General features: G+C 39.7%; 1 protein-coding gene and 1 long non-coding RNA gene across 2 annotated transcripts; both read right to left on the reverse strand.

The window, feature by feature from the left end:
• Nucleotides 1–53: 53 nt before the first annotated feature.
• On the reverse strand, nt 54–18,111 carry LOC108235643. The gene is made up of 3 exons (XR_001808583.2): nt 17,625–18,111; nt 17,222–17,258; nt 54–197 (listed from the first exon to the last, which is right to left on the reverse strand). It is a non-coding gene; the product is annotated as an uncharacterized LOC108235643 (long non-coding RNA).
• A 5,592-nt stretch (nt 18,112–23,703) lies between these two features.
• Nucleotides 23,704–27,340, reverse strand: LOC108235619 (neurogenic differentiation factor 4). Its single transcript, XM_017415735.2, has 2 exons — nt 27,203–27,340; nt 23,704–25,471 (listed from the first exon to the last, which is right to left on the reverse strand). Exon 2 carries the CDS (start codon nt 25,463–25,465, stop codon nt 24,470–24,472), a length of 996 nt encoding a protein of 331 aa, XP_017271224.1. The 5' UTR covers nt 25,466–25,471; nt 27,203–27,340; the 3' UTR covers nt 23,704–24,469.
• Between the last annotated feature and the right edge of the window lie 64 nt (nt 27,341–27,404).

Genomic DNA, 27,404 nt, shown 5'->3' on the forward strand with positions numbered 1-27,404 from the left:
AAAAAAAAAAAAGATGTGCTCATGTGTTCATGTTGATGTGTGAGGACTCACTGTATTAAAGTTGTGGAAGAGACCAATGCTGGCCGGGTGTGTTGATTCCAGTGGGAACTGGAGGAAAGGTTTCATGTCCAGGGGTGGTGGGATGACAGGTGGGCTCCTGAGGAAGGCAGGGACCGGCCCGGGTCGGTTTACACTTCCTGTTGTCGACATAAGAGAGAGAGAGAGAGAGAGAGAGAGAGAGAGAGAGAGAGAGAGAGACGATCTAAACCACCGACCACTGAGCTGTGCAGAATGGAATATTGTAATAAAAACCTGAAAGCACAGCTGAGGAAAAAACATGTAAAAATAAAGAGTAATAATGTATTCATGACCATCACAATACTGGTTTCTTATTTTAATAAGCCCTGAGCTGCTCATAAACTGGGTGTCAACTTCTGATCAATTTTAATTGAAGACTTTTCCTTCCTTCTGAATGTTGATGCTGTGAATCCATCAGCTGCCTCAAATATCAACATGACAGCTCTGGTTGTCCGGTTTGATTTCAGGCCTGTCTTGTGTGATGCACGATGATAGATGTAGTCCCTGATCAGAAGATCTTAAGAACAAATTCTGCAGGTTTTTCTGATGTTTTAAACATAATATCAGTGATTAAACTGCAAACCTCATTTTCAAACTTTTGATTAAAATAATAAAGAACAAACCAGAAGTTGTCTCAAAGAATCGTAACAGTGTTAAAGGGAAAATTCAGCTAAAATGGGCCGCATTTTGATTAATGATTTAGCAAACCTTTAAATTACCACTGTATTAAATTCTATCGTACTTTCCCAAATATTCATGTATCCCTTGAGTAAGTATATAATTAAAAATGTTAAAAAGTTTTGATTGTTTTGGAATTATAGGAGTTACAGTGGCAAAAATTTCATCCTTGCATCTTGAGTTGGAGAAAGAAAAAAAAAACTTTAGATAAAAAGTGGCTCATTTGAGCTTTTTAGGCTAAATTAAAAACAAGTCCTAATTTTGTCAAAATTGTTTCAAAACACTTGTTTTAAAGACTTCATCAAAACATTTAATAATCTGTTGTAGAGTTAAATTTGTGTCAAGCTCAATAAGGCTCTACTCTGCAACATTTGATATAAAACTTTGTCCTGCCTAAATAATAATAATAAAAAACCTTTAGACCAACCAAAATTATTGGTTATTAACCAGGGTTGTACCATTGACCATAAAATATTGACCTCCGACATGAACCAGGAAGTTGAAGCCAACATTTCCTGAGGTTTTAAATCCTGTTCTCTATATTTAACTGGACATTGCAGTTGGTAAAATAAAAATACACCTAATATCAGTTTTTCATGTGTTAACTCTTGATAATTCACATAGTTCTTACTGTACTGTATTTTCAAATATTTATTTTTCTGATACGTTTAGCTGTAATTGATTATTTCTTGCCTAAAGATACAGTCCCAACTATGTGCAGGGGAGTAGGGGGGACTTACCACCCCACATCCCTTGTGAGCAGACTCTGGTTCCAAAACTACAACATGGCTGCTCCCGTAAACTGGGTCCGACTGACTTAAATTCCCAACAGCGAGAGAAACTTGGTTTATCATATATATATATAGTTTGTGGGTTTATCAAGTATGAGATTTGTTCATGTTGTTGGCTGCAAAGTTTTAAAGAGATATGATGCTCCACATCACATTTTTACCATCTAAACACACACGACAGAACAGAAATATTAAGTTTTAGGAGTGTTTTAGCTGACTCAAGACCACTGGGCTGAGCTGGTTTATGCAAAGCTAAGCTAACGGCCTCCAGTACTGTACTGTGAAGACATATTTTGGGATGGTGACAGTTTTATTAGCAAAGTCACAGTTTTATTTTCCAAAAGGTTGATGCTGTTTCTTTAAACATCATAAAAACTTGATACAGAACATGTTCCAACTCTCACAGGTGTACTGTTTCTCAGCTCTTTCTTTCTTTTAAAGAAAAAACATCTGCCTCTCCACTAAACCATCATCTTCTGCATGGTTTTCCAGTGTTCAGCCTCCTCCTCGCCCTCACCTCTCCTCTCTGAGCTCCTCCTGCTCACTTTACTCCCAGTAGTAGCTCAGCGGCAGTGAATGCCTGCTCTTGAGGAGTCTTCTGTGATGGGCAGGAGGGCTAAGCTCCTTAAGCCTCACAGCTGGGCCGCTGCAGATATCAGTCTTTTCTCAATTTCTCCCTCTCTCTCTCTCCCTCTGTGTTTCTCCCATCGAGCACAATTTTCTGTTTCCATTTCATGGTCCCTTACTCTGTGTCTCTCTGTGTCCCTCTTCTACAGCCTCAGTCCTGCACCAGTTCTCCTGTTCAGCTCATCCTCGTCATCGCCGTCATCGTCTTTCTCTTCGGCTCTCTTCATTCCACATCTGCTTCCTGCGCTCAGTTTTCTTTTCAGAATAAAATCAGCAGAGAAAATTTGTCTAATCTTTCCCCCAGAGATTATGGAGTCAACATTCTTTATCTCTGCCACTTTTTGTGATGGCTGCTCAGCAGTTTTGTTAAATTTGAAAAGAAAAGCCGGGTATTTTGATGACAATAGAGGAAGCTCCTTTCACTGACAGCACAGGAGAAATAAAGAATGTGCTGTCAGCATCAGAAATAGATGGAGGGGAAACTTTCATTCTGGCACGCATACTGCTTAAGATCCTGGGAGGCCAATGCAGATGAGGCTCAGCTCTAGGTGTTCGCATTTGTGTTTGTGTTTTTAAGCACACAGACTTTTGGAAGAAAGGTGTTCAGAGGGTGGGAGAAGGAAAACTATATAAGTTGAAATGCCCATGAGGCACTGAATCCCTGAGCTGCAGTGATGAAAAACATCTGTTCCCAGCAACATACAGCATGTTTACAAAGAGAAAAAAAAGTTATCAGAATGGCTGGATTTATCTCATTTTATCAGAAACACAAAAAAATGATTGTGATGTTCTGTATGTTTTGTGCTGAATGGCTAAAAGACCAAATGTTGTGTTTGTTGCTTCATACAACTTGATATGAGAGCAACAGTTCAGGAAAATGCCTGTTTTAAGTTTTTTCTTTCTGTTTTTATCTGTGTGTGAAAATAAAAAGTACATAAACTGAAACTCAGCATTTATACAGATCTGTGCAGACATTTTATGTCATCCTTTATTTCTTCATATTTTGCTTCCAGGGAGCCAGACTTTCTCGAAAATGGTTTTGATCAATATTTCTTCTGTGTTTCTGATGGCCTTTTCAAAGCTTTTCTTTGGACCTTGACTGCTGCTTTTACTGATTTTCATCCACCTGATCATTGCTTTAGGAAGTATTTATTTTTTATTTTTTAAAAGCTGCCTCACTCTGACCTATTATTCAGGTGTGAAAAGGCTCCTAAACTCAAGGAATGAACCAGTTTCACCTCAATTCATAACAGACAACTTAGTAAATAACCAATTTTAAATCTGATATTTTGGACTTTTTTTCAGGCAGCCTATCATAAAGACACTGTTTGCTTGCATTTCTTTTGCTGAATCTATAAAAACCACCAAAGATAACACAGTTTGACACATAAAATAGTATTTTAGCCGTAAGAAGGTGATTCCCAGAGAGCTATTAGCTGAAAGTTGATGATTAACTGCATCGTTCAGGTCCTGCGTCAAGTTCTGCCTGCACTTTTAATTGTTTCTCAAAGATGTTCAGATTCTGCCCTTACAGAAAAATGATACGCATTTACCATGTTTTCCACATGTGATCACATGTAAAAAATTATGTGACGCATGAATATGTTGAAAATGTTTCACAATCACAACATTAACAAAATGTGATTCATATGGTAATTTATCATATTTTTACATGTAAAAACCTGATTTCCACATGTGAAGTTCCCATGGTTTTTCTGTAAGTGTTCATCGGCTGCAAATTGTTTTCAGAAACTTCTTTATTTGTCCTTCACTTGACCACCGTCTTCATTTTGTAAAACACATGCTTTCATCACCAGGTACGAGAATTAGACAGAAAATGGGTGAAAAAGCAGCTAAAGTCCAAAGAAAAAATTCTAAAACTTTTGATCAAGACTACTTTAGAAGATTGTAGAAGGTCTGGCTTCTTCAGAACAAAGCACAGAAAGGTAAAAAGGTTAAAAAATTGTTCACAGATCTGTTTTTACTGCAAAGACTGCAAGAAACGTCCGAATGTGATGCTGTGAGACTATTTATTTATTTAACTTCAGGCAAAGTTTATCTTTTTTTCAGCAGCAGTAAAAGAATAAGGCATTTTGAAAACCTGATGTTTCTAATGCATTTGTTGCAAAATGTTTGTTTTTTTTATTTCAGTAAATATAATAGATGACTGGCCCCTATAAAGAAAAATGGCAGCTGTCTGTAACAGGATGGTTCCAACAATTTTAGACACCTTACCAAACATGAGAATCAGTTCTTGTGTAAAATGGTGAATTGGAAACCAAAAAATTAAATTAAATTAAATTAAAAATTAAAATGTTTTTTTTTCATTATGATGAAACATTAATTTTTAATCGTGGTCCTGTAGATATCTCTAGAGCAGGTCAGCTCATTTTTATACGTTAGCAGCCTCATGATGTAACAATTTCTGACCCTTTCAGTGATTATCTTCATACTGTGAAAATGTCATTTCATAGATATTTATTGTCCTCACTCTGGTAAAGTCAGGCAACAATGTATAGATTTAAGCAAGAACTATGTGACAGTGATACATTATTTTGTGGTGTGTGGCAGGTTTATCACCTGCTTTTTTATACCTGGTAATTCAGTACAGTCCCCAGCCTCTGTGCTGCTATGATTCACCACTTTTTACTTTGAGTCATACATGCAACTAGATCAAATGTGGTAACTGTTATGTACAGTGCCAAAATTGTTTTTACCTAAATAAATCAAGCTAAATAACTATAAGCATGTCTGCTATAATAAACCAACATGTCTCATTTTGTAGCCAACTTATTTATACAGCTGTAAGAATTCCTGAAATTCAGTGTTTTTTTTTTTTTATATTATCAGGATAATTTTGCACATAGTTGTCATATTATTCAAAAAGGTAAATGAAGCACATGTACAAAGTGTTTTCGATGAATTAAAACCTGTGTTAATCCCAGTAAACAGAGGGCCAGTGATGTCTCAGCTGTGTGGATTAATGTTGGTATCATCACTGTTTCCCCTTTGGTTAATGAAGCTTATTCCTGACACGCTTCTAGTAAATCTGAAGCTCATTTTACGCTACATTACGATTGAAAGGTCAAAGCACATCTTCTATAATAAATCTCCATTTGAAATGCAGACACACGCGCTGTAGCGACTTATTTAAAATTGCCCCACACATTCTTTTACAGTCTTTTTTCGACTCCTGCGCTGTCCCATAGCTGCTCAGTGTGAGTTTGGCAGCATTATCCCCCTGACCTACCCTCCTTCTGAGTGATTTACAATGACATCAGATAAGAGAAAGCAGCAACTCCTCGGCAGCAAACACGCCGGGAGGGAGAGCATTGATTGGACACATTCTGAGGAGCGTTAAAGTGTTAAAGAGCTGCCAAACTCAATAAATCTAGGTCCCCGATATCTACAGCTCCTTCTCTCCACTGAAATGAATGCCATCCTACTGACTCTTTATTTTTTTTTTCTAATGCAAATGTTTTGGTGATAAAAAAGATCAATGCCTGTGTAATAGCTTATTGAATTTGTGTGAGGATAGTGATGAAGGGGTACTGGTCAGAAATGAAAAGATGCTGGAGGAAAAACAGACAACCAGAAGATTCTTACCATCAAAATTTACCCAACCACATCATGCACACACAGACAGGCACAAACCAATGTGATGTGACTAAGGCCTCCTAAATTGGCAATTCATTTAGCCAATTTAGCTTTAATGATCATAGAGGTAATGCCAATGCCGGCGACGTCCTATAGGACCCTCTCTGTATTCCCTGCACACCTCCATGACGGCACCAGGTGGGAAGAGAATGAAGGACTGCGTGACATGCTGTATACCAAAATGAAATCTGATGCTAGTCAGAAACACAGCAGGGTTTGCCCCCTCCTCAAAAAAAAAAAAGAAAAGAAAAAATTGAGCCACCACCTTTGGTTTCAGGCCTGTCAGCTGAACAGGACCATCACATCTGCATCTAAATGGCCTGCTGTGCAAAGACAACTCTGAAATGAGAGTCAGCTGTGGATTAGCCTCCCTTTACTGTCACTGCAGCAGAGAGATGCTACTCTGTGGTGGCTGTGAGTCTGTCTGCTAACCAGAAAACCTCTACGCTGCAGTTTGGTTTGTCTTTTCCAACGAGCTTGTGCAAGAAGCAACGTGGAAAAAGAGCTGATCGCACATTCGGTGGCAGATGGTATCATTAGTATGTATTTGATTTACGGCTTCTGTTTCTGCAGCAGCAATGCCACATTTTGACAGAGCTGACATTTTAACCCCTCATTTGCACAATAAAACACCTAAATGATTTGTTGTATCAACTATTTTCTACAGAATGTAAATGTAACACAGCAGTGTTCGGGACGCTAACCTCTCTCGGTGCTAACTTGAGGAAGGAGGATGGCTCTGTCTTAATGTTGCATGCAGCTACTGCGAAGGACTGAGCATGAAATCCAATTTGCTGCAGCCCAGCTTACCCTCAAGTCAAAGGCAGCTATTCCAACCTAGGCAGGGGGACGACGCATAGACACTTCAGGCACACAAACCTTTGGAGTCTGAATGAAGGACATGCTAAAAGGAGCAACTTATGGGCTCAACATTGATTTATGTTGTGTTGGTCTGTGTGAGATCTGGACAGTAAAGAAAGGGCACAGTGAAGAGGGGAGTCGAGTGCCAGTGAAGGAGAACACGTTTGATTTCACTCTGCACTTTGTTTTAATGATAGATGCTTTGCACTCCAGTGGCCAGGCTTAAATGCCGCCTCCCAGAGAACTCTCAGAAGTCCTTTTTCACTGGAAATGTGAGTGTGTTTGTGTGTGTGTGTGTCTACGCTGAGCTCTAGAGATTAGCTAGTCCTCTGCAGCTCGACTTTCCGATTTCATGCAGATGTTGTTATTAAAGAACCGTTTTGTTTTGCCCTGTAGAGTTTTTGGCTCTGCTCTCATTGGAATTCTAATCATCACATGATAATACTGTTGGAGATTGCTTGTTTTGACAATTTCCCATTAAAAAGCATATTTGCCTTTTTTCCAGTATATGATTTTGAAACGCAATGAGGTTGAAAGAAAGATTATCATGAAACTGGAGATAAGAAGAGGACCTGTGTGAGACATAATGGTGGTGGTTTGACTGGATGGGCTCAGCTGAGCGAAGAAAAGAGGTCTGGATGAGGAGTGGGAGAGATGAGGTGGAAAGAGAAGGCAAAGGGGGAGGGGGGGAGCTGCATTCTTTGAGGTGAGTCCAAGGTGACCAGAGGAGGTAAAGAACACTGTTAACCTGCAGGTTAATGCACAGAACAAACACCATCTGTTGTGAAGGCAGTTTCTCTCCCTGCAGCTGGATCACAGCTCATTCTTGTTCAAAAACATGTCATATCATTTCAGCAAAGCCAGTCTAGTCAACAGGGCTGCCAAACATTTGCTTGTGCAATGCCATGCATCTATGAACAATTTTGTATAATTCGGCTTGCTGCTGTCCTTGTGGCAATCTTCATTTCATGTCTTGTTTTAGTCTGAGTACCTTCTACATGTTCCTCAAGGATGGCATCAAATGGAACAGGTTTATTTTATATAAGATGTTTCATCCAGGAAAAACAGTTTGCTATAGAAAATTCTTCATTTTCTTTTTTATTTATGTTTGAAAGTGAGCCATAAAAATTTATGATATCAAAACATTTTGGGGTTAATTTTCTAAATTTTGCAGCCTGTGCTTTCAAAAAAATCACGAGTAATAAACCAGGATAATAAAAGTAGACAGTGTAATCCAAGACATGTCCATCCATCCATCCATCCATCCATCCATCCATCCTTCCATCCTTCCATCCATCCATCCATCCATCCATCCATCCATCCATCCATCCATCCATCCATCCATCCATCCATCCATCCATCCATCCATCCATCCATCCATTTATCTGAGAATGGGCTGAGGGGGCAACAGCTTAAGCAGAGATCCTTGAACCTTTCTTTTGACAGCTACCTCCTTCAGCTTATCTGGAGGCACCCCGAGACATTCCCAAGCTAGCTGTGAAATATCTTCTGTCCAGCGAGTGCTGGCTGTGCGCCAAGTTCTCTTCCCAGTGGGACATGTCTGAAACACCTCCCTTGGAAGGCATCCAGAAAGCATTCTTACTAGATGCTCAAAACACCTCAACTGACTTCCAGCTTCTTCCACAGAGTGAAGCTCATTGGAATTTGTGATCTCATTTTTTGGTCATTACCCACAACTCATGAACATAGGTGAGGTTTGAAATGTAGATTATTGGTAAAACAACATCTTCACCCCAATCTATATATCAGTCCCTCACTCCATTCTACTCTCAGATACTTAAAATGCTCCACTTGGAGCACTGGTTTATTCCCACTCTATAGTTAGCAATCCATCTACTTCTGGTCAAGGACCATGACTGAGCTTCAGCTGCTTCCCACTTGGCTACAAACTGCATAAGTGTCTGCTGGAGGTCTCCGCTCGATGAGGCCAACAGGACCATAGCATCTGCAAAAAGCAACAACACAATCCAAAGACACCCCCCCCCCCGAACCAAAAACTCATTGCCTCCTGGCCTGCATCTGAAAAATCTGTCTGTTAAACTTGTGAACAGAATAAATGACAAAATCCTTCACTTCTGACTTACTGCCAGCAATGTGAAACAAGCTCTCACTGTGATGTACAAGAATCAAACAGCACCTAGTTGGAGGTTCGAAACCCTAAAGTGCTTCTAACACAACAAGGGACACCAAATGAACATGACTTTAATGCATCACCATTTTCCTCTTTTTCCATTTTATTCACGTTATGAGAATGCAGAAACAACATGGAGAGTTTTGTTTAAGAAAGAAGCTTGTATTCACTCTGACATCTTACATTTCTGTTCAAGCTGTAGCTATGTAGTGAAGTGTTGGATCATCCTGAATCTGGCTGCTAACTCTCCCTCTCTCATTAAACTGCTGACATAATGTTTCACAGTTTAAGGCAAACAGAAGGCTCTACATCACAAAGCCACTCAGAGCAAAGAGAGGGCCATCAGGAGATCCACTTTGTCAACACAACTGCCAGCCCCACATTATTATTTCTTTTGTCAAACCATTTACACACCTGCTGGGAAGCAGAACAGCACACAACTGCAGAAACAAACCCATAGAAACCTAGGAGTGTAAATTACAAAGGGCATACAAAATGAAGGACATGTGCAAAAGTGCACACAAAACAATGGCATGGGATGATAAGAGAACACACAACGGTAATAAATACTTCACTACACAGAAGTGAGCACAGTAAGATTCATATATAGCTCCTTTTCCACATTAAAGCAGAAATTACAGGCTTTATTCTTTGAGCTGACTGGAATCCAAAGGCAGTGAGGTCATAAAACATCAAGCCGGGGTTACATAGAGTAAAGAGTCAGGCAGTCGTTCAGCTGTGGTCCGCATACCTTCAGAATACTCAACAAGAAACTACAAGGACAAATAACTCTCAGACCATGGCCCCTGTTGCAACTTTTTTGCATTCTTCTCACAAGTTAGTGATAGACATGAGTGACTTTTGCGGTAGGTTTTTAAACTTTTGATTTCTTACAATAATTATTTTGTAACTAAATGGCAGATACTTTACTTTGTTCCAAGGCATGATTTGAGATTTCCTGTTGAGACATTCACACTGAAGAGACTTTACTGTGTAAATGACTAAAATGATCAGTAGCATAATAGTTTACTGCCATGTTACCTCCGTGTTTTCCTCTTCAAAGAATCGTACATAGAAACATATTAATTAGAGCTCCATCGTTGACATCTTTATCACAAGAAGTGATGGAAACTGAAGTTCCATGTGGCTTCGCCTGCCAGCCCCACCAACACCATTCTTTCATTTTTCAGTTTTTACAGGTGTGTAAACACGGACTCTTGTAGGTCAACTCCACTTGACACGTTGTCAGAGTCAACGAGCAGAAAACGGTGTTGACAAGTGTTTTTGCTGTGACAACACGAGGCTTCTCAGAAGCTCTCACGGTGACAGCAGGCTGCACAAAACGAAATGAGCAACTGCTTCTGCACCCAGAGTCCTTTTCTGTGTCCAGTTAGCCATGTGTCTGACACGTTGCACCAAAGAAAATCGTTTTTTTTTTTTATATCAAAGTATAATTTAATTAATTTAATTCAATTTAAAAACAACCCTAAATATGGGACTAAAGGTGTAGTCTGCTTCCCCTCCATCATAAGAGAATGTTTCTTTTTTTATTCATAAATGTGGCCTTAGTGCTTCAATTAACAAATAACACTAATTACAAAATAGAAAATAAAACTAACATTTCTTGAAGATATTCATATTGCCCAGATTTTGTGTAATCTGTTATTCAGAGAATGTGATGGGGATGACTCTCAGCTACTACCACACCAAAGTTCAGCTTAATAACTGTAAATTAACCAAGTTATAGCCATTTTTGTGTTCGCTAATGTCAATTAGCTGTGATGGCCATCTTGAATTGGGCTGACTCCAAAGCAAAAAGCTGTAGATGTACATTTAATGAATATTTTCATATTAAAATCCATCATGAGATATTTTGCTAACAGACAGACAGACAGACAGACAAACACAAGCACACAGACACAGGCAATTATATGATGATCTGCCTTTCATGTGGACTCTGTTCATCTTATTTTTACAGCTCATGATAGATATCTTATATCTAAATATCTAAAAGCATGTCAAGGTCTTTGCCACAGTTTCAGTCTTCCCAGACAGCTGAAATTTGTGTCAGTCTGTCAGACACACAGAGTGACGGGGCCGTTTCTCCATTTTAAATGTCAATACTTTTCACTCTTCATTGCATTGCTCTGATGTAAAGGTCATCTTGTTTATCAGGGACAACATGTACCTGTGATTCTTTCAGAGGGCATTTTTTATGTGGGAAGATTTGGCTCGAAACAAGATGTGCGCCCGAGTTTGTGCAGCCAGATGTACGCATTTATCTTTCTGCGTGTCTGTGCGACATCGGTTGATGCAAGCGATGAACTTTTACATAGTGCTGAGTGAGGTCTTTGCATCAGACGAGAGGAAGCCTTGGCTCACTTTTAAATAAATAAAACCCCTGGGTCTGAAATATTCATCATAAAAATTACACAAGAGTTACTAAACCTACACTGCTCTGCATCGAGGGGAGCCAGCTTTAGCACATTTCTCAGTCTCAGTTGCTCACTGGGTTGATATGTTCAGAATTTTTTTTTTCTTTAAAAAAATAGTCAATGGATGATGTGCATAAAGTACCTAAAATATTTTTAAAACTGAGCTGGAGGAAAAACAAAGGAGTGGAGGCTTTTTTCCCCTACTTTGTCTTTACCGTCAATGTCATGGTGCTATTTTGGTCCCTGGATCTACCTCTCTGTCTAAAAAGCAGCTAATGCAGTTTACAAAAATCCCATCAGCTCATGTTGTTGTGTTCATGTGTCTGTATGTTGGGGGGGGGGGGGGTTATAATTCATGTAGAGTTAAATCCTCCGCAGTGGGAAAGGGATTACCAAAGCTCACGCTTAGTTCACAGGAAGGCCTGAGCGGGGGTAAGAGCGAGCAAATATTTAGTCAATGTACGTAGAACAAGGTCACTGCAGTTAATCAAATTCACTGTAACGCTACTTAAGATGTTGAAAAGTGTTGAAAGAGTAAGATCACTCGCTGTATAATCCGCTGCATGTGACTGCATCACACTGCAACAATTAGAAAATGTTAACCTTGTAATAAAAATAGAATCAGGACATGAAGTGGCTGCCGTGACATTCTGCAGAACATTAAGCACCATCATCGTTAAACCAGCTACATAAAACGCTTGAGCAGAACAATACCTAATTTGCATGTGTGTACATTTGACTGGCAATTTATTTTTATTACCTAACATAGTTATTGCTTTATAGAGCTTTTAAATAATGCCCTCTGTAAGACTTGGGCCTTTTTATTGAGGATGTTTTATGTACAGAACAGTCATGTTCTTAAGAGTCTGCGGCTGCCTGCTCTGTGCAGATCCAGTATGTTGAAGTCATGAACGCCGACTGCAGGTAGGCAAAGAAGTCAGTAAAAACTGGCTCATAAAATTAGAAACCTTGAACAAAATCATCAAATGAACAGTAGCTGAGGAAACTGAGATGGATCATGCATCAGATAAAACTTGGTAATGAAGCAGATGATTGAATCAGGTGGAGTCTCGTTTCTGACAGAAGTTACTTTAAGCTGATGATTTCATTCATCAAATGCGAACCAAATATACAAAAAAGTGTTTCTTTTAGAGCTGCATAATATTACAGAAACGTGATCATGATATTGTTGAATTTGCAATGACGATGTCAGATATCAGATAAACTCACATTTTCCTCACTTCTCTCATTGCTGTGTGCTCCGTTACCATCAAAGGTAACAGGAGTCCATCTGACTGGACAAAAACATTAAAGAAATGCAGCCTAGGATTTATGGCAGTCCAAGCAGTCCTTTGCAATATTGAATTTAGATATTAGATATTACAATAACAATAAAGCTTCAGTATACTGTGCCGCCCTAGTGCTGATTAAGGGTCCCACTAGAAGGCGTAAAATGCTTCTCTCTGGGTTTATTTATGTCTAAAAACATAAATGCACTGAGTTTTGGGGTGTTTTATTGCTGATAAAAAGCACCTAATCTTCTTCTTCTTTGTCTATTACCTTGTTTTGCATCATTTCCTTTCTACATTTCAGATTGAAAAAAATGTAATGACCATACATGCTATGCTCTGCTCCCATTATCCAGAATTTCTAGACTTCAAGCCTTCATCACGCAGGTTGAAGAAATTAAATCCTCTGAGATGAATATGACAACCAAAAACTTTGTGGTCAACATGAGTGACCATCTTGTCACAAGAGTGTGAAACTGAAAAGTGAATCAATGAGATCAATAAGAATAAAGAGCAGAAAAAGCCGTCTAATTCTGTCTTACCCAGGATCATCCTGTATCCTTCCACTTCTGTTTCCCACGTTATCCTCTGGCTTGACTCCTCTACTGATCGATCAGCTACAGGGGTGACTCAAGTCTTTGGTGCTCACATCTCTGGCTTGCGAAACTCAACGTGGAAAAAAGACAATGAGCATCACAACTTTCACTTTGTGCCCCTACAGTTAATCTGGTTCGCTCCTCTGGTCCACACACACATAAAAAAAGCTTCCTCTGCCTGTGATCTCGACACACGGATCGACCAGCTGTTGCCAGAGGAGAAACCCAGCAGCCCAGGCTGCAACAAAAACATGCACTCAATCTACTGCAATAGAGCCTGTAATTTATTCACTGTGATGAATTCACTCCAGCAGGAGGAACACCGTAGAGATGGAGGCTCGCCTCACAGGAGGAACCTCTGCACTACAGCACGCCTCTCTGTCTTCCTCTCATATTTTGGGGTTGGTATAACCTAAAGGCACCTTGCATCCCAAGCTGCGATTGGCCAGAGGTGCAGCCAATGAGACCAGTCGGAGAGGAGCATTTTCTCGTGGTGTTTGAATCAGGACGCAGAGCGATAATGCTGCTGTCGATTCTGCTCTCCCTCTCTCTCTGTCACCATTTTTCTGCTGTTTACTATTGACCATTTTTCTTCTCTCGTGTCTGCTCTTGTCTCACTTTGTGCTCAGCCTCTTTCATCTCATCGACAGCTTCTGAAATATGGGTGCATTGATGCCTGGTCTGAAAACATCCTCCCCTCCCTCTGTGTAACCCTGGATGTTTTCTCTGGTGTCCCTTTCTACTCGTCTCTATGTTGATCGGTTGGTGGTGTATGTTTGAAAAACGCTGACCGAGTTCGCAGTGCTGTTATATTCAAAAAGCTGTGTGAGGAAACCAAAATGAGGTGGAACGCAGACTGACAGCTTGAGAGACTGGATGAAACATGGTGGGGAAGGGAGGGGAGATTGAGGTTAATGTAAACTGACTCTTGCATGAAAGTGTTGGGTGTGGAAGATGTGGTGAAACAGCAGGTTGAAGGGGGAACGCTGACAGCTGTTTGACAGGCAGAAGGAAAAACTGCTGAATGAGCTCTGAGACTTATTGCAGGAACAATTGCACCAACATTTACTAAAACCAATGTACTGAAAGTGGAATGCAAATACTGTATATTCAAACACTTTATAAAACATCAAAGTGTCACATGATAGCTGGATTTATCTTGACAAAGAGAAAAGATAAATACATTAAGTAAATATGATGTTTTATGTGCCTCTGTGTGTGTGTGTTTAAGCTTGTGCAAACCCAGGATAGGGCTTATGTATTTGTGTGATAAGGTTTCCTCATTAGTAGAGTCTGCCTGAATAATGCAGGCAGGTGTATTGTTGTAACCAATGGGCCAGGTGCTAATGTGGCTGTCTGAGGGTGGAGGGTCAGACTTAGCATGACTTTAATGGATGTCACCATGGGAAGACAAAACCAGACCACTGGGCTCATGTAACAGATCCTCCTGCATGTGTGTGAGAGCGTGTGTGGCTCCTGTGGGAATTTATAGCAACATTTTATGTTGTTTACAAGACTTTTAATAGAAAAACTATATCTGTCACTGGACTATTTATTTATACAAACATGTTACTGTTGCCTTTGAAGCTCCACTAAACTTTTATTCTTTAAATATACTCTGCAATCATAAATGTTGTGGTGTTAAGGCAGTGTCAAAGTTATATTAAAGCGCTTATTATGTGGGATTATGTAGTTGACTTCAACCATGGTTTCTTCTCATGCTTAGGATAGTATCTCTCTGAACTGCGACTAGTTAGCAAATGGCATTCACGAGAGAGTCTCAAGAATGTCTCTTGCAAAGTTCTCAATTTCTTTCCACGAATCGTAGAGGCCCACAGTCTTGTTGCTTGAAATTTGAACACGTTTTTAAAAAAAACTGTGTGAGAAATGTTCTTTGTGGAAGAAAGACATAAAATTGCAGAACTACAGTACGTCATGAGAAAACTCCCAAGTTAATAAAGTTAGCATGTTAGCATTTAGATCTAAGCTCTGGTGTGTGGTCTAATCCAATTACAATTAATATATTAATTTCTGGAGAAAGGCACAAGCTTCCCTTGAACCAGAAAGGAGAAAGGGGTAACCAAAGATGGATAGATGGATTCATGGATAATAATTTCCTTGGCATGGGGGTGCAGTGGTTGGAGCTGTCTCCTCACAATGAAAAGGTTGCAGGATCACCTCCCAGCCCTTGGCCTTTCTGGGTGGAGTTTACATGTTCTTCCCGTTCATGAGTGGGGTTTTTTCCGGGTACTCCGGTTTCCTCCCACAGACCAAAAACATTCATGTTAAGTTCATTGGTAACTTTAAATTGTCCCTAGGTGAGCGTGAGAGTGTGAATGGTTGTTTGTCTCTACGTGTCCCTATAATGGACTGCCCAGTGTGTCCTCTGCCTCTCGCACAATGACTAGCTCCCTGTGACCCAAAAAGGAGAAGCAGGTAAAGAAAATGCATGGATAGATATCCTTGTCTTAGCTTAAAAACAGTTAAACTGTTTGGCCATTGATTTTGGGTTTGTGAGTAAAAATAGTTAGAGCTAGAGCCCTTTTCCTTTTTCTAGCTTTTTTTATGGCAGCATAAAGTTCATCATCTGAAAGCATAAAGTTTAAAACTGTTTACTCCAAACGCACTGTGGTTAAGTCACAAAAAATACTGTACTTCTTCAAATTTATTTCCAAAACATTTAACATTGATGAGTACATTTTAGATCAGAGCCCGATGAATAACTGTTATAGCAAGTATAGTCCTTTGCATATGTGTGTTTGTGCACGTGTATGAGTATGGCTGTGTGATTGTGACCTCTAATACACTATCATTCTCACAACCTGCCCCAGTAGGCCATAACTGTGTCGACAGGCTTGTTAAACTCTAATTTTAGCTTTGGTCGTTAGCAGTGAGTCTAGATGAGAGTCCTGCCAAAGTTAAATGATGTCTTCATTTGATGTCTAACACCAGTGAAATGGCCTTAAGAAAGTGTTTAGTGAAGGTTAAGGTGCCAAAAGAAAAGTGATGAAGAGATGAAAGCATCTCAGTTGTCTTTTCTCATGTATCTGACCTTTTTTGCTGCACAGTTGGACAATTCAGATTTTCAGATGTGAAGCAAGCTTAAGCAATGTTTTACACAGACGAACAACCTTTGTGTTCATCTGTTTCATGTAAAGTGGCGAATGGTGTGTTTCCCCACTAGTGTCTGCAAGTTCTGACATGGAGCAAAATGAGTGGGTGTTTACTGCACCGCACAGGTTAAATTAAGTGTTGCATGAATGAAGACTGTGGATGACCAGCATGCATCACACATAAGCACACACATTCTCTATACACACACTGGACTGTCCCTGAAGAATAAAGACAACAAGTGCAGTTAATCAGCACGTGTTTGCACATTACAATGTCTTTTGATGACTATTGCAACAACCTTAGGTGTTTATCAGCATCACATAATATCCATCAATTCATCCATCCTGTGCTTTTTGAATTGGATGACAGCTGTAGGCCTTGGTTGTCCAATCCCATTTGCTGAAGGGACAATACACAATATTTCTAATAAATAAACTCCATGTGTGGTGTTTTTATGCATTTTAATAGATCTTAGATTCTGTAAGCTACAGAAAATTGCCTAAAATGCTTGTAAATGAATCAAGCTTTGAAAAATATCCCTGAGCTTAAAAATAGGAGTCTGACAAATCAAATGAAAGGTGCTTCTCATATTAGTGGACCCAAGGACAGCTAGTAGCTGTTGGGGATCCAACTAACCAAGTAAACAAAGACACAAACCAGCAAACAGTCAGAAACCAGAGTTCCTTCTACTTAGTTTTAAGTCAAGATGCATTGCAGCATGTGCAATCTTAATGTAGAAACACAGTTTTTTATGTTAAGTTTAACATTGTTTCCAGCTGCATGTTTTCCTCAGGCAAAATCCAATCCTTGAATTGTAATTTTATTGACATTTTGTTTCAACCACCTGGGGCTTTGTATATGTGCATAGAATAACTTCTATCCTGCTGTAAATCAAATCGAGGAACTGTTTGAATGTCAGAAAACATCCATCCATTTTCTTTACCCGCTTTTTCCTTTCCAGGTTGTAGGGCATCCGGTGCCTGTCAGGAAACATACAGATAAAGTGAAACCAAACACACAAACAAAAAAAGGCTTTTATTTTCCACCCTTCTTTCAATGTTCTCCTTTCATTTCTTTCATCATTCCCTTCCTGCATCACAGCAGTGATGTATATTAAAGGTCAGGGTCAGACCAGGTCTCAGAGGAAAGACTTGCATTCACTGAGAGCTGCAGAAGATTGCCCTAACTTTCATCAAAGAGCCGTCATTCACTCTATTTCTGCTCAGAATGCTGCAATTATAAGAGGATCATTCTCAGTTCTCCTTAAGGTGATGAAAGGACAAGTCTCAGATGTGCAGGTGGTTTTTTTTCTTTTCTCATTTTTCTGTGGACATTTATAGACTTACCTGGGCCCCACATTGTATGTCTCTGCTCTTCACTGTGCTCAAGGTGATCCAGGTCCTTTGTTCAGTTGTCCAGAGGCTGGCAATGTCCCATAGGCTATGTCCTCTCTGAGTGGAATAAAAGCAGTATTCTCACGTTATTGTGGAGAGATAAATCAAGTAGCACTCAGCGGCATGAGTGCAGAGCTTCCACCAGTCAGCTGGAGAGCGTAGCAGGGAAAGCTCTGTGCAGGCAGCCACATGCCTTCAGTGTAGCTGCATCAAACTGCAAGCATCTGCATGTTCGTCTTCTTTATCTTCCCTTTTCTCTGTGTATCCTCCTGGGTTTTTCAGATTGCTTGTGGTCCCTTTCCGGGTCTGCTTGTGTTTTTCTTGTGTTTTCCCCTCATGCCGTCACCTCCTTCCAAGGATTGAAGGAAACAAGTGGACAAGATTCCTGGCTAATTCTGCTTCTCAGGACAGGGGAACCTAATATGTGAGGACAACTGTGGAAGGGGGGAGATCCAGGCAGAGAGAGGGAGAGAGAGGGAGTGTGAGCGAAAGGAGGGGCAGGATTGAGGAGGGAAAACCCAGCAACGGATGGCAGATCAGAGAAAATTGGGTTTGGAGACTGTGTGGAGAAGCAGGAGGATGGCAAGTCAATGAAAGTTGAAAGAAAATGTTGACAGGGTGAAGCAGAGGGAAATATGATTGGTGGAGAAAGCAGATAGCTTAAAGCCAAGAAGAGGTTTTTTTTGTGTTTGTTTGTTTGATCTAGAAACGAGTTCCTACACAAACACCTCTGCTCAGCAGCTTTCTGTGTCTGATGTGCCTCATTTTTTGTGGCTCAGAGGGTTGACTGTTCCACACATGCAGTTGTACTTTAACAGACTGTATCACTCAATCAGTTTAAGTCCTTTAGTCATAAATATTCTTAAATATGCATAAATATACACAAAAAATAAAAACTGATATTTCAGATCTTTTGATGTAGATTCTGTAAGAAAAGTTATAATCAGTTATTTTCGTAATATCTGTTTTATAGGTCTTTGAACAGCTTCATTTTAGAGAAATAAAGTAATTCTGAACGGATTGATGAGTAGGGCCAAGACCAGTTATCTTAAAACAACTCCAGTCTCAGAAATCTCACAGCAGTTCATGAGAAGGCTCTTTTATAAAACTTTCCACCTCCATCAGTTACACACAACACTGTTAGTCCAGCAGAAATATTATAATGTTCCTGCTCAGGCCTAAGGCTGCACCGACAGCTAGCTCCTGATGTTAACTCAACTTGCAAATATCCAAAGGATTCTATGTAAATAACCATGTAATACCAAATTTATGTTAATGTTGAGCAGCGGTTCCCAAACCTGTCATATTTCGACCTACAAAATAAAAGTCGCAGAGTATAAACATTGCTATTAAACCGGTTAATAAAAAGGCTCATCAACCATTACATTAGTTTTTATCGGCTCATAACTAGAGGTTCTATCTCTTTATAACAAATAAGGCTAAATATTCCACTGGCAACCATTTTAAAAGTTAACTTGATGTCTGATTCTTTCAAGACCTCCCAATTTCATGATCCCAAAGGGGTCTGTTTTTCTTTACCTCTGCCGTCTTCTGATTAAAGCTTTTGTGATTTTTTTTTCCATTTGGTATCAGACTTCTCTTTTTAAATTACTGGTCTACATCAAACCCCTAATACTGAGAACTTTAGTAACTCAATATGAACTTCAGTTTGTCACCCAGGAAACAGCCAAAGTGAAGTGCTGTGATAGCTGAAATGTTGAAATTAAATGGATGCCTTTCACATGAACATGGTTGCACAAAACTTGCACACACGATACTCCGGGACTCCTATGTTCTAGCATGTCAACTCCTTCCTTCTGCCAGATAAGGTGTATATATTCAGATCAGATAACTAAAATGTGCTTGCAAGTGCCATTTTGAAGAGGTAGGCAAGTATTGAGTGGAGGAACAGGAGGCAGGGGCCGAGGTGAAATTGACGCATGGCTCAATGTCGAGTAAATGTCAGTCTAATTCTGATACAGTAAAAGGCCTGAGCTCTCCTCTGCCTTGTCAAAGTCGCAAACAGTGTGGGGAGTAAATGTGTGGTTAAGTGCACTTCCACAGAAATATTAACACTTAAATGTCATTGGGAGTGTGAAATCCACTTGTGTAAAAGAGACAGGCCGTTTGAAAACCATACGTTTAAAGCATGCAGAAGAAGCAGTTGTGGCATCAATTTAGCAGGCTCCCAGTGCACACTTGAGGACGTGTTCAGGTAAAATCGTATCTCAGCTAGAGTTCAGACAGAACCCCTCACTTTTATTTGTATAATGTGGGCACGCAAATATGGCGGCACTGCCTGGCAACAGGCCAAGTAGAGGTTAGGTTGAGGGACAGAAGTGAAGGGCAACAAACTGGAGCAGTAAGCACATTTCATCAGGGGATACAGTTACACACACACACACACACACACACACACACACACATTTCTGTTTCTATCACCTCAGAAGACACCAACTTACATGAAGTTCCCAGGGTCTTGCTCTAATCATAACCTCAAACCAAACTGTCAGATTTGTGTTACATAAACTTGCTTTTTTATCGCCGGAAGGGAGACAAGTTCCTTTACAATGCGACAGCGTAAACACTCTTATATCCTCACAGCATGGCTAGTGCGCAAACATCTGACCACCCTGTTCTCTCTGAACAAATTTCTCTCGCTCAGTCACAGCATTTTTACATGAATACTCTACATAACATCTGCAGGGCGGTGCAGGACTTTGCGTTCCACCGTCCCTCTGATCTATATGCAGCTCACTGATGTTTATGGCATTACTGTTCCCTCCATATGCAGAGCAGAGACTGAAGCTCTTTCTGCTTAGTTTTTCAAAGTACTTATTGCAAACTATAAAATTAGACACAAAGAAGGTTATCCTGAACTATATCAAATGGTGCAGTTTAAAATTTTCTGTTGTTTTCTATATATATTGATATGCAATTCTGGAATGCGGGTACTCACTCGATGCAAACAATGCACTTCCTGAATCTGCCGAAAAACACGTGGAAGCTGGAGTCACCTGATTGACCTACATTAGACTGACCATACTCTGTGCAGGTAAACAAGGATGATGGAATAAGACAAGCGTAGAATTGAGGAGAAGACAATTAGGTGGAAATATAAGAGAGAATCTGCTGGATCCCAAACGGCTCTTCCATGGATGTAGCCATTGTTACCTTAATTTCAGTCACTTTGCTCAGTAAATGAACACAGCTGGCAGCAGTAGTTAAATAGGTTGACTTTAAAAAAGTATAAGACTTTTAACACAAGACTTATGATAGAAAATTCGGTTCAACAAGTCAGAATGTAAGTTGACTAAAGATCTACAATTGTTGTTGACTAATCGTAAATACTCAGTTTAGAGACAATTGGAATCTTTTTTATAGAAATGATGTGATGTTGGTGAGTTTGTTTTTTCCTTTTAAGAGGGATTGCTCCTTCTCCTCAAACTGCCAGTTTTCTGCTGATTTTCATGCAGTGTTTTCATTCCCCAACAGCATCTCTGCGCTCCTGCTCATTCCTTTATCCACCTTCAGGGTAAAAGCTTCCACTACATCCCCTTCTCCCTATTAGCCCTCACACGCCACTGCTGCCTTTGAAGATTTAATCAGTCAGATTTCCTTGATTAATCCCTTTTCGTGTCTTTTCACTGTAAATAATTACAGTTATGATCGCTGCCGGAATGGAGAGGGCAGCATGCAAATTTCTGATGGAGCGGAGTCCCCAGGTATCTTCATTAGCCTGATTATTCTGATCCAAAAACACTCCATCAACCAGTTTACATGCAAATAGGTTAATTTTATTCCAGCTCCCTACTCACTCTGCTGCCATGTCGTATTTAACAGATGAAGTCTCACAAAATGTCTGTTTTCTTCAGTCTCTGCCTCCATCGTTCTATAGCTTAAAATATAAGAATCATAACGAATAAATATTTGATTTAGTAAAGGTTTTTAATGAAGATTATGTAACAGATGACTAAATACTGAAGCATTCTACTGGCTCAACAGCAGTATTTTCAGTGAATTTCTTGAGTTGTTGCCACTTGAGGTTGTCTTCTGTTGACACCTAGTGGCCAAATAATCTCAACTCCTGCAACTCATCATTTTATTGAAGTAAAAAAACTTCAGCCACTTGGTGGCAGTGCACTTCTTCCCTTCTATAGGTGAAGTTCTGTCGAATACATTTCAAGACAGCTGAGAAAAAACATACATTTGTGACGTTGTCTTGATTGTAGATTCATTTATTGCTTCCTCAGATGCTTTGGTGTTGTGCATAATGCTGTGCAGGAGTAGAGATAAAGAGCTGGTGCACTGACTGCCCCTCTCCCCTCAGGATTAGTGAATTAATGCAACCGTTCAGACACTGAGCTCTGATCATCAGCTTAATGGTGTTTGATCCCGAATAACACAACCACAGTGCATGCATGAAGTGTGTGTTTTTTTCCAGAAAGGTGAGTTAGATAAACACATGAAAACTGTACATAATAAAACTAGCACAAGCACTTTTTTAACCTTTAAAGGTGCAAAATTAAGGTAGTAGGAAGATGCGCTCAAAAAAACACACAATATACTCAGTTTCTTATAATATTTTGGATTATTTACCTCAAGTAAATGATCTTTTTCCTTTAAAGGCTTTCGTTTTTAAGGGTGTATGTGAGTGTTTATGTGAGTTTAGTAAAAAATACATTAAAAATCTCCCAATTTGTGGCTGTTGCTCTTAACTTGGAGTCATCAACCTTTGAACAGGTTGTAAATTATAGAAATCTTTCAAAAACTAAAGGTCTGCTAAATAAAACCTTTTTTTGTTTTTTTCTTTTCTGGCAAAGTGTGTCGCTCAGATTAAAAGCTACAGGGGTCAGGGGTCAAAAAGGCTTAGAGTGAATTCAGCCCTCTCTTTGTCTTGCCTCCTTTTCAGAAAGCAAATCTTTTCTGTCTCAAAGACACCGCTCTATCAAACCTCTGTCATTTATCATCTGTATAAAGAGTTTCATGCCTCTTTGGTTTCAAATGTTCAAATGTTCTGTCTGTGAGGATCTGTGTCCAGTAAGCACAGGAATCTCCTTTTTTGTTATTCATTTTGTTTCAAAGTTGATTTTCCTGGTTAGTCTTGCAAATGCATCACAAATACACTCTCACCAACACAGACACAGAGGCTTATACTAATCCTTGTAAAAACAAAGAGATGTATTTCTCCAAGCACAGATCAAGAGTAGGATGTTCATCAGCATGTTTATCAGGATTAACAGAATGTCATCCATAAAGTAAACTCTGACATCAATCTTTTAATTCTCCCTTTTAAACGGTGAGCTGCAGCAAACGATGTACAGAAACACCAAGAAAACGACCAGAAACTGGGATGAAACCACTAGTGACCATTCCCACCACCGAGCCCTGACCCAGTGTGACCTTGTGACCCCCTTTAACTGACCTCTCAGTGGGTGGCCTTCACACTGACCAGCAACAGAAGTGGCTGCTCTCAGATCAGCTATTATGTTTTTCATTATTTTTATGTTTTTCTTGTAGGGGCTTTCTCTGTGTGTATAAACGAAGGGTTGGTTGTATTTATGTGAGTATTTAGTTGTGGTCTGAGTAGATGTCGGGGCTAGGATTATGCTGACCTGGTATCAGTGAAGAGGGAAGTCTGCAAAGGCGGGCAGGCACGTTAATCATAAATCTTTATCTTACAATCCAACCTCATGCACCCAACCTTCATTAAAAGATAGGATTAGTGCAGCTAAACCACAGAGAGCTGCAGAAAAACATGAGAAAAAAGTATATAAAGCAAAAAGAAATTCTATCTATCTATCTATCTATCTATCTATCTATCTATCTATCTATCTATCTATCTATCTATCTATCTATCTATCTATCTATCTATCTATCTATCTATCTATCTATCTATCTATCTATCTATCTATCTATCTATCTATCTATCTATCTATCTATCTATCTATCTTCCTAGCCATCTGTTTCTGTCACACTAATAAATAATTGAAAATAAACCATTTTACCAAAAAGTAAGCACAGAATATGATCATTTTTAATCAGTTTTAATTACATTATTTTTTTCAACATACACCAAGATTAAAGAGTCTGAGATATGTAACATATTAAATGCAAAATAAACCTGAGGGTTTGTTTGTTTTTGCTTATTTATATAATTCTTTCTCAATTAAACTCCATTTTTTTAATGTCTATGATTCAAACATACTTTATTCTTTCACCTTCCACAAAAAAATAAACAAACAAAAACAAGCAAATCATATTTACAAATTTATGGCTGAGCATGTTTTGGGTGCAAAACATCAAACATAATGCTACAAGGGGCACTGGACACAAAAAAATGAATCATAAGGAGATTAACTAGGCAGAAAAGAGGCCTTAACATATCAAAACAAACTCCACATACACTATATTAAATTAAATAAATAAAAAAAGACTTTGTGTAACATATATGTTACCAAAGCTGAATTAGAAGTGCTTATCGTTCAGTACCAGGACAACTGGTCAAAATATTAAAGCAACACTTGTGTGTACCTGTGGGGTCCCTGGTTCATTTGGTCATCAGTTCTGAAGATAATGTAGAGGTTTAAAGTCAAGTATTTTCTAATACACACTCTAACAGTGCTAGTATACAGTGCAAAAGAACCATATATGTTATTAAAAAACTACAGATTTTCTACAGCCAGTGCATCAAATGAGAAAGATCAGTGAGTCTGAAAGTCCATGAGACATCATCGCCAGGGTTCATGAAGAATAAACTGGACTTCATCAGTCAGGCCTGGGACTCCAGTTCATTCTTAGTCTCTGTAGATGGATGTTATCTGTCGCTGGATCATGTGTGGTGGATTGTAGGCGTCATATGGCCCTTCTAAGTGGACCTCATATCCACTCTGAGTCTGATAGAGAGTCTGGTCTACAGGGGAGGGGGAGTATTGGTGTGGGGGTGGGTAGCGGGGCGACGGCTCCTGTTTGGGCACCAGGTTACTGCTGATGCTCAGGGGTGGTGTAGGGGGGCCATCGTATGGTGGGGTCCCCACACCTCCAGCGTTGTACTCATGTGGTGAGTGATTCTCATACTGTCGTCCTTTTATGGCCCTCAGGTGAAGCATGTGAGCCGAGTCGTAAGTGCCGTACGGGGGGCTAGGCAGACCTGGAGAGGTGTAGCTCACCATGCCACTGTGAGGATTAGGTGCTGGTCGAGCTCCGTGTCTGTCTTCAGGCCTCATCCCAGGACCAGAAGCTGGTCCCAGCTGTAAGCAGCCAGCGACCAGGTTGGTGGTGGGCTGTGAGAGTCCCTTACACAGCGTCTCCATAAAAGCCCTGCTCTCTGTGGAAAGCCCCCCTTCCAGAGCTTCAGTCAAAGCACAGATGTAATTGCGGGCCAGCCGTAGTGTCTCGATCTTGGACAGTTTCTGTGTTTTGGAATGACAGGGCATGATGCTGCGCAGGTTCTCGAGTGCGTCATTTAGGCCATGCATGCGCGAGCGCTCCCTGGCATTAGCTTTTACACGTCTTGCACGGAAACGCTCCTGCCGGGCCTTTGTCATTCTCTTCTTTTTGGGACCTCGCCGCTTGGACTCATTTTCATCCTCCTGTGCTTCCTCTCCATCCTCTTCCTCCTCTTCTGCATCCTCACTTCCCATTTCTTGAGTCTGTTGGCCCATTCCTGCTCTGTAGTGGTGTGATGGGACGGAAGTGTTTCCATCAGGTGAGCTCATGTCTCCTTCAATCCACTGCAGAGGGCTGATGACCTCCTCGCCCTCCGCTACTCTCACATACGACTTAATCATCATCGTATTCTGCACAGAGAAGAACTTTGTCACACACATGTACGGTTGTTCAGGTACTGACAGGTTTAGCTACAAAATATTCTTATCTGTGGAATGAAAGTCTTCTAAGAACATTAAGAATAATAAAGTATAAAACTTTTAGTGGGGTTTTTCTGCATCACAATTTTTTAAATAAATGACTAACTTTATGATATGAACTTATGCAGATTTTGAAGCTGTTTGCAGATTTTTAAAGAAAATATATACATTTAGCAGGAGATAAATGTATATAAACATACACAACACATTTTAATTTCCATTTTGTGGCATTTAAGGACAATATATTTTACAGTTTGTTTAACAGCACACTTGTATCACAAGTAATTTACAAACAAACTCGAACAAACCCAGTCAGACTGTGATGTTAAAATACCATGCTTGTGGTAAAGTTTTAAAGAAGAATGCAATAGGGTCTTTGATTCCTTCTGCATGGTTTTCTATAGGTTTGCATCTAGTAGCCTTTGCATATTTAAACTTAATTCCAAATTGTTCTTTTGTATTTTTCTAAAAGGATTAAGTTATATTTAAAAAAAAATACTTTTGTCCACCCTTAAGTAACAAATACAACTATTTTTAAAATTTACTTGCTCATCTATGGTCAATTTTGATGTGAACTGTCTTTAAAAGGTCTTCTAAAACTGAAATTGAAATGTCAGGTTTAAAGTAACCAGCAATTCAGCAAATGTTCTCAATGGACAATGATGGTTTATCTGCTGTCCCTAAAATGTTATAAGATAAATAATGATCACTGTTTGACTGTTTCACCCCTGTGGAGGGTTTGTTTTTCAACAAACAAATGTAAAAACTGCATCTTTACAGACTATAAGTTTCATAGTTTTAAGGGTGTTTAAATTATAATTCTTTAATAAAAAAGTGGATGATAAGCAGCATCTTCCGCAGTGAGGAGAACCAGATTGAAATTAACTAAATATACAGTTTCACAAACAATACTATTTAGCTGCAAAAAAGAAAATTAAAAAAACCCAAATTAAGTATAATTGGAAAGTTTCTTTTTGGTACAAGCATAGCCAATTTATGAGGAGGTGTTTGTTGAAACAAAAGATGTTTCTGGACCATAAAGGACCCTGTAAAGTTTTTGGAAACGATCCAGTCTATTGTAAACCAAGTGCAAAGGTTCATTACCTACATACTTACAGCAATAGTGACCCTAATATTTGCTGTAAATCAGTGTTTATGGCTGACTTTCAGCACTGGACAGCTCCCTCCTGAGCCAAACCTCTGATTGCTCAAAATATTTCAATAAATTGCAGGTAAATGTTGTTGTTTTTTTAGGTGGCATTCTGCTTTCCTCCCCCATATAAATGTATTGCCTGTTGTACCCGCTGCCCCCCTGCTCTGGGTCATTTTGTGAACTGGTAATGCTGTGGCAAGATAAAGTCACTGACAGGACGCCAATCTGGGGCAGCGCAGGATTTACTCCGTGGATGAAGCGACGACCATGGGATTAAATGAAAGATCGACATCCTCCAGATCACTGGCCTAACAGAAGGCTGGGGCTGAATTAAAGCAGACATTTTCAAAGGCAGGAAAAAGCATTGTGTCGGCACAAACAACCAGCTGCTCAGAATGATTGAGTTACATTTTTATGAGACGTTCACTTCCTCATAACTCAAAGTCAAAAATGCTGCAAACATTTAGGCTTTAAGGTTTTTAAAAACTGACAGAAACTCTGAAACTTACCCGCGTGGATGGATGTGTCCCGTGCTTGTTGAAGTTTGTCGGATGTTTGTTTTTTCTTTTTTTCTTTCAAGAATCTCAGTTTGGATCCTCCTCTCATCAGACAGAGACCAGCTTCTGTGGTGGCTCCTTCCTGTCCTCCAGTGCGGGTCACTCTGCGGGGGCTCCCGGTTTTAACCTCCACGTTAAAGCTCCTCCCCCCCCC

This window comes from Kryptolebias marmoratus, linkage group LG4 (genome assembly GCF_001649575.2).
Source record: "Kryptolebias marmoratus isolate JLee-2015 linkage group LG4, ASM164957v2, whole genome shotgun sequence".
In the NCBI taxonomy this organism is placed as follows: domain Eukaryota; kingdom Metazoa; phylum Chordata; class Actinopteri; order Cyprinodontiformes; family Rivulidae; genus Kryptolebias; species Kryptolebias marmoratus.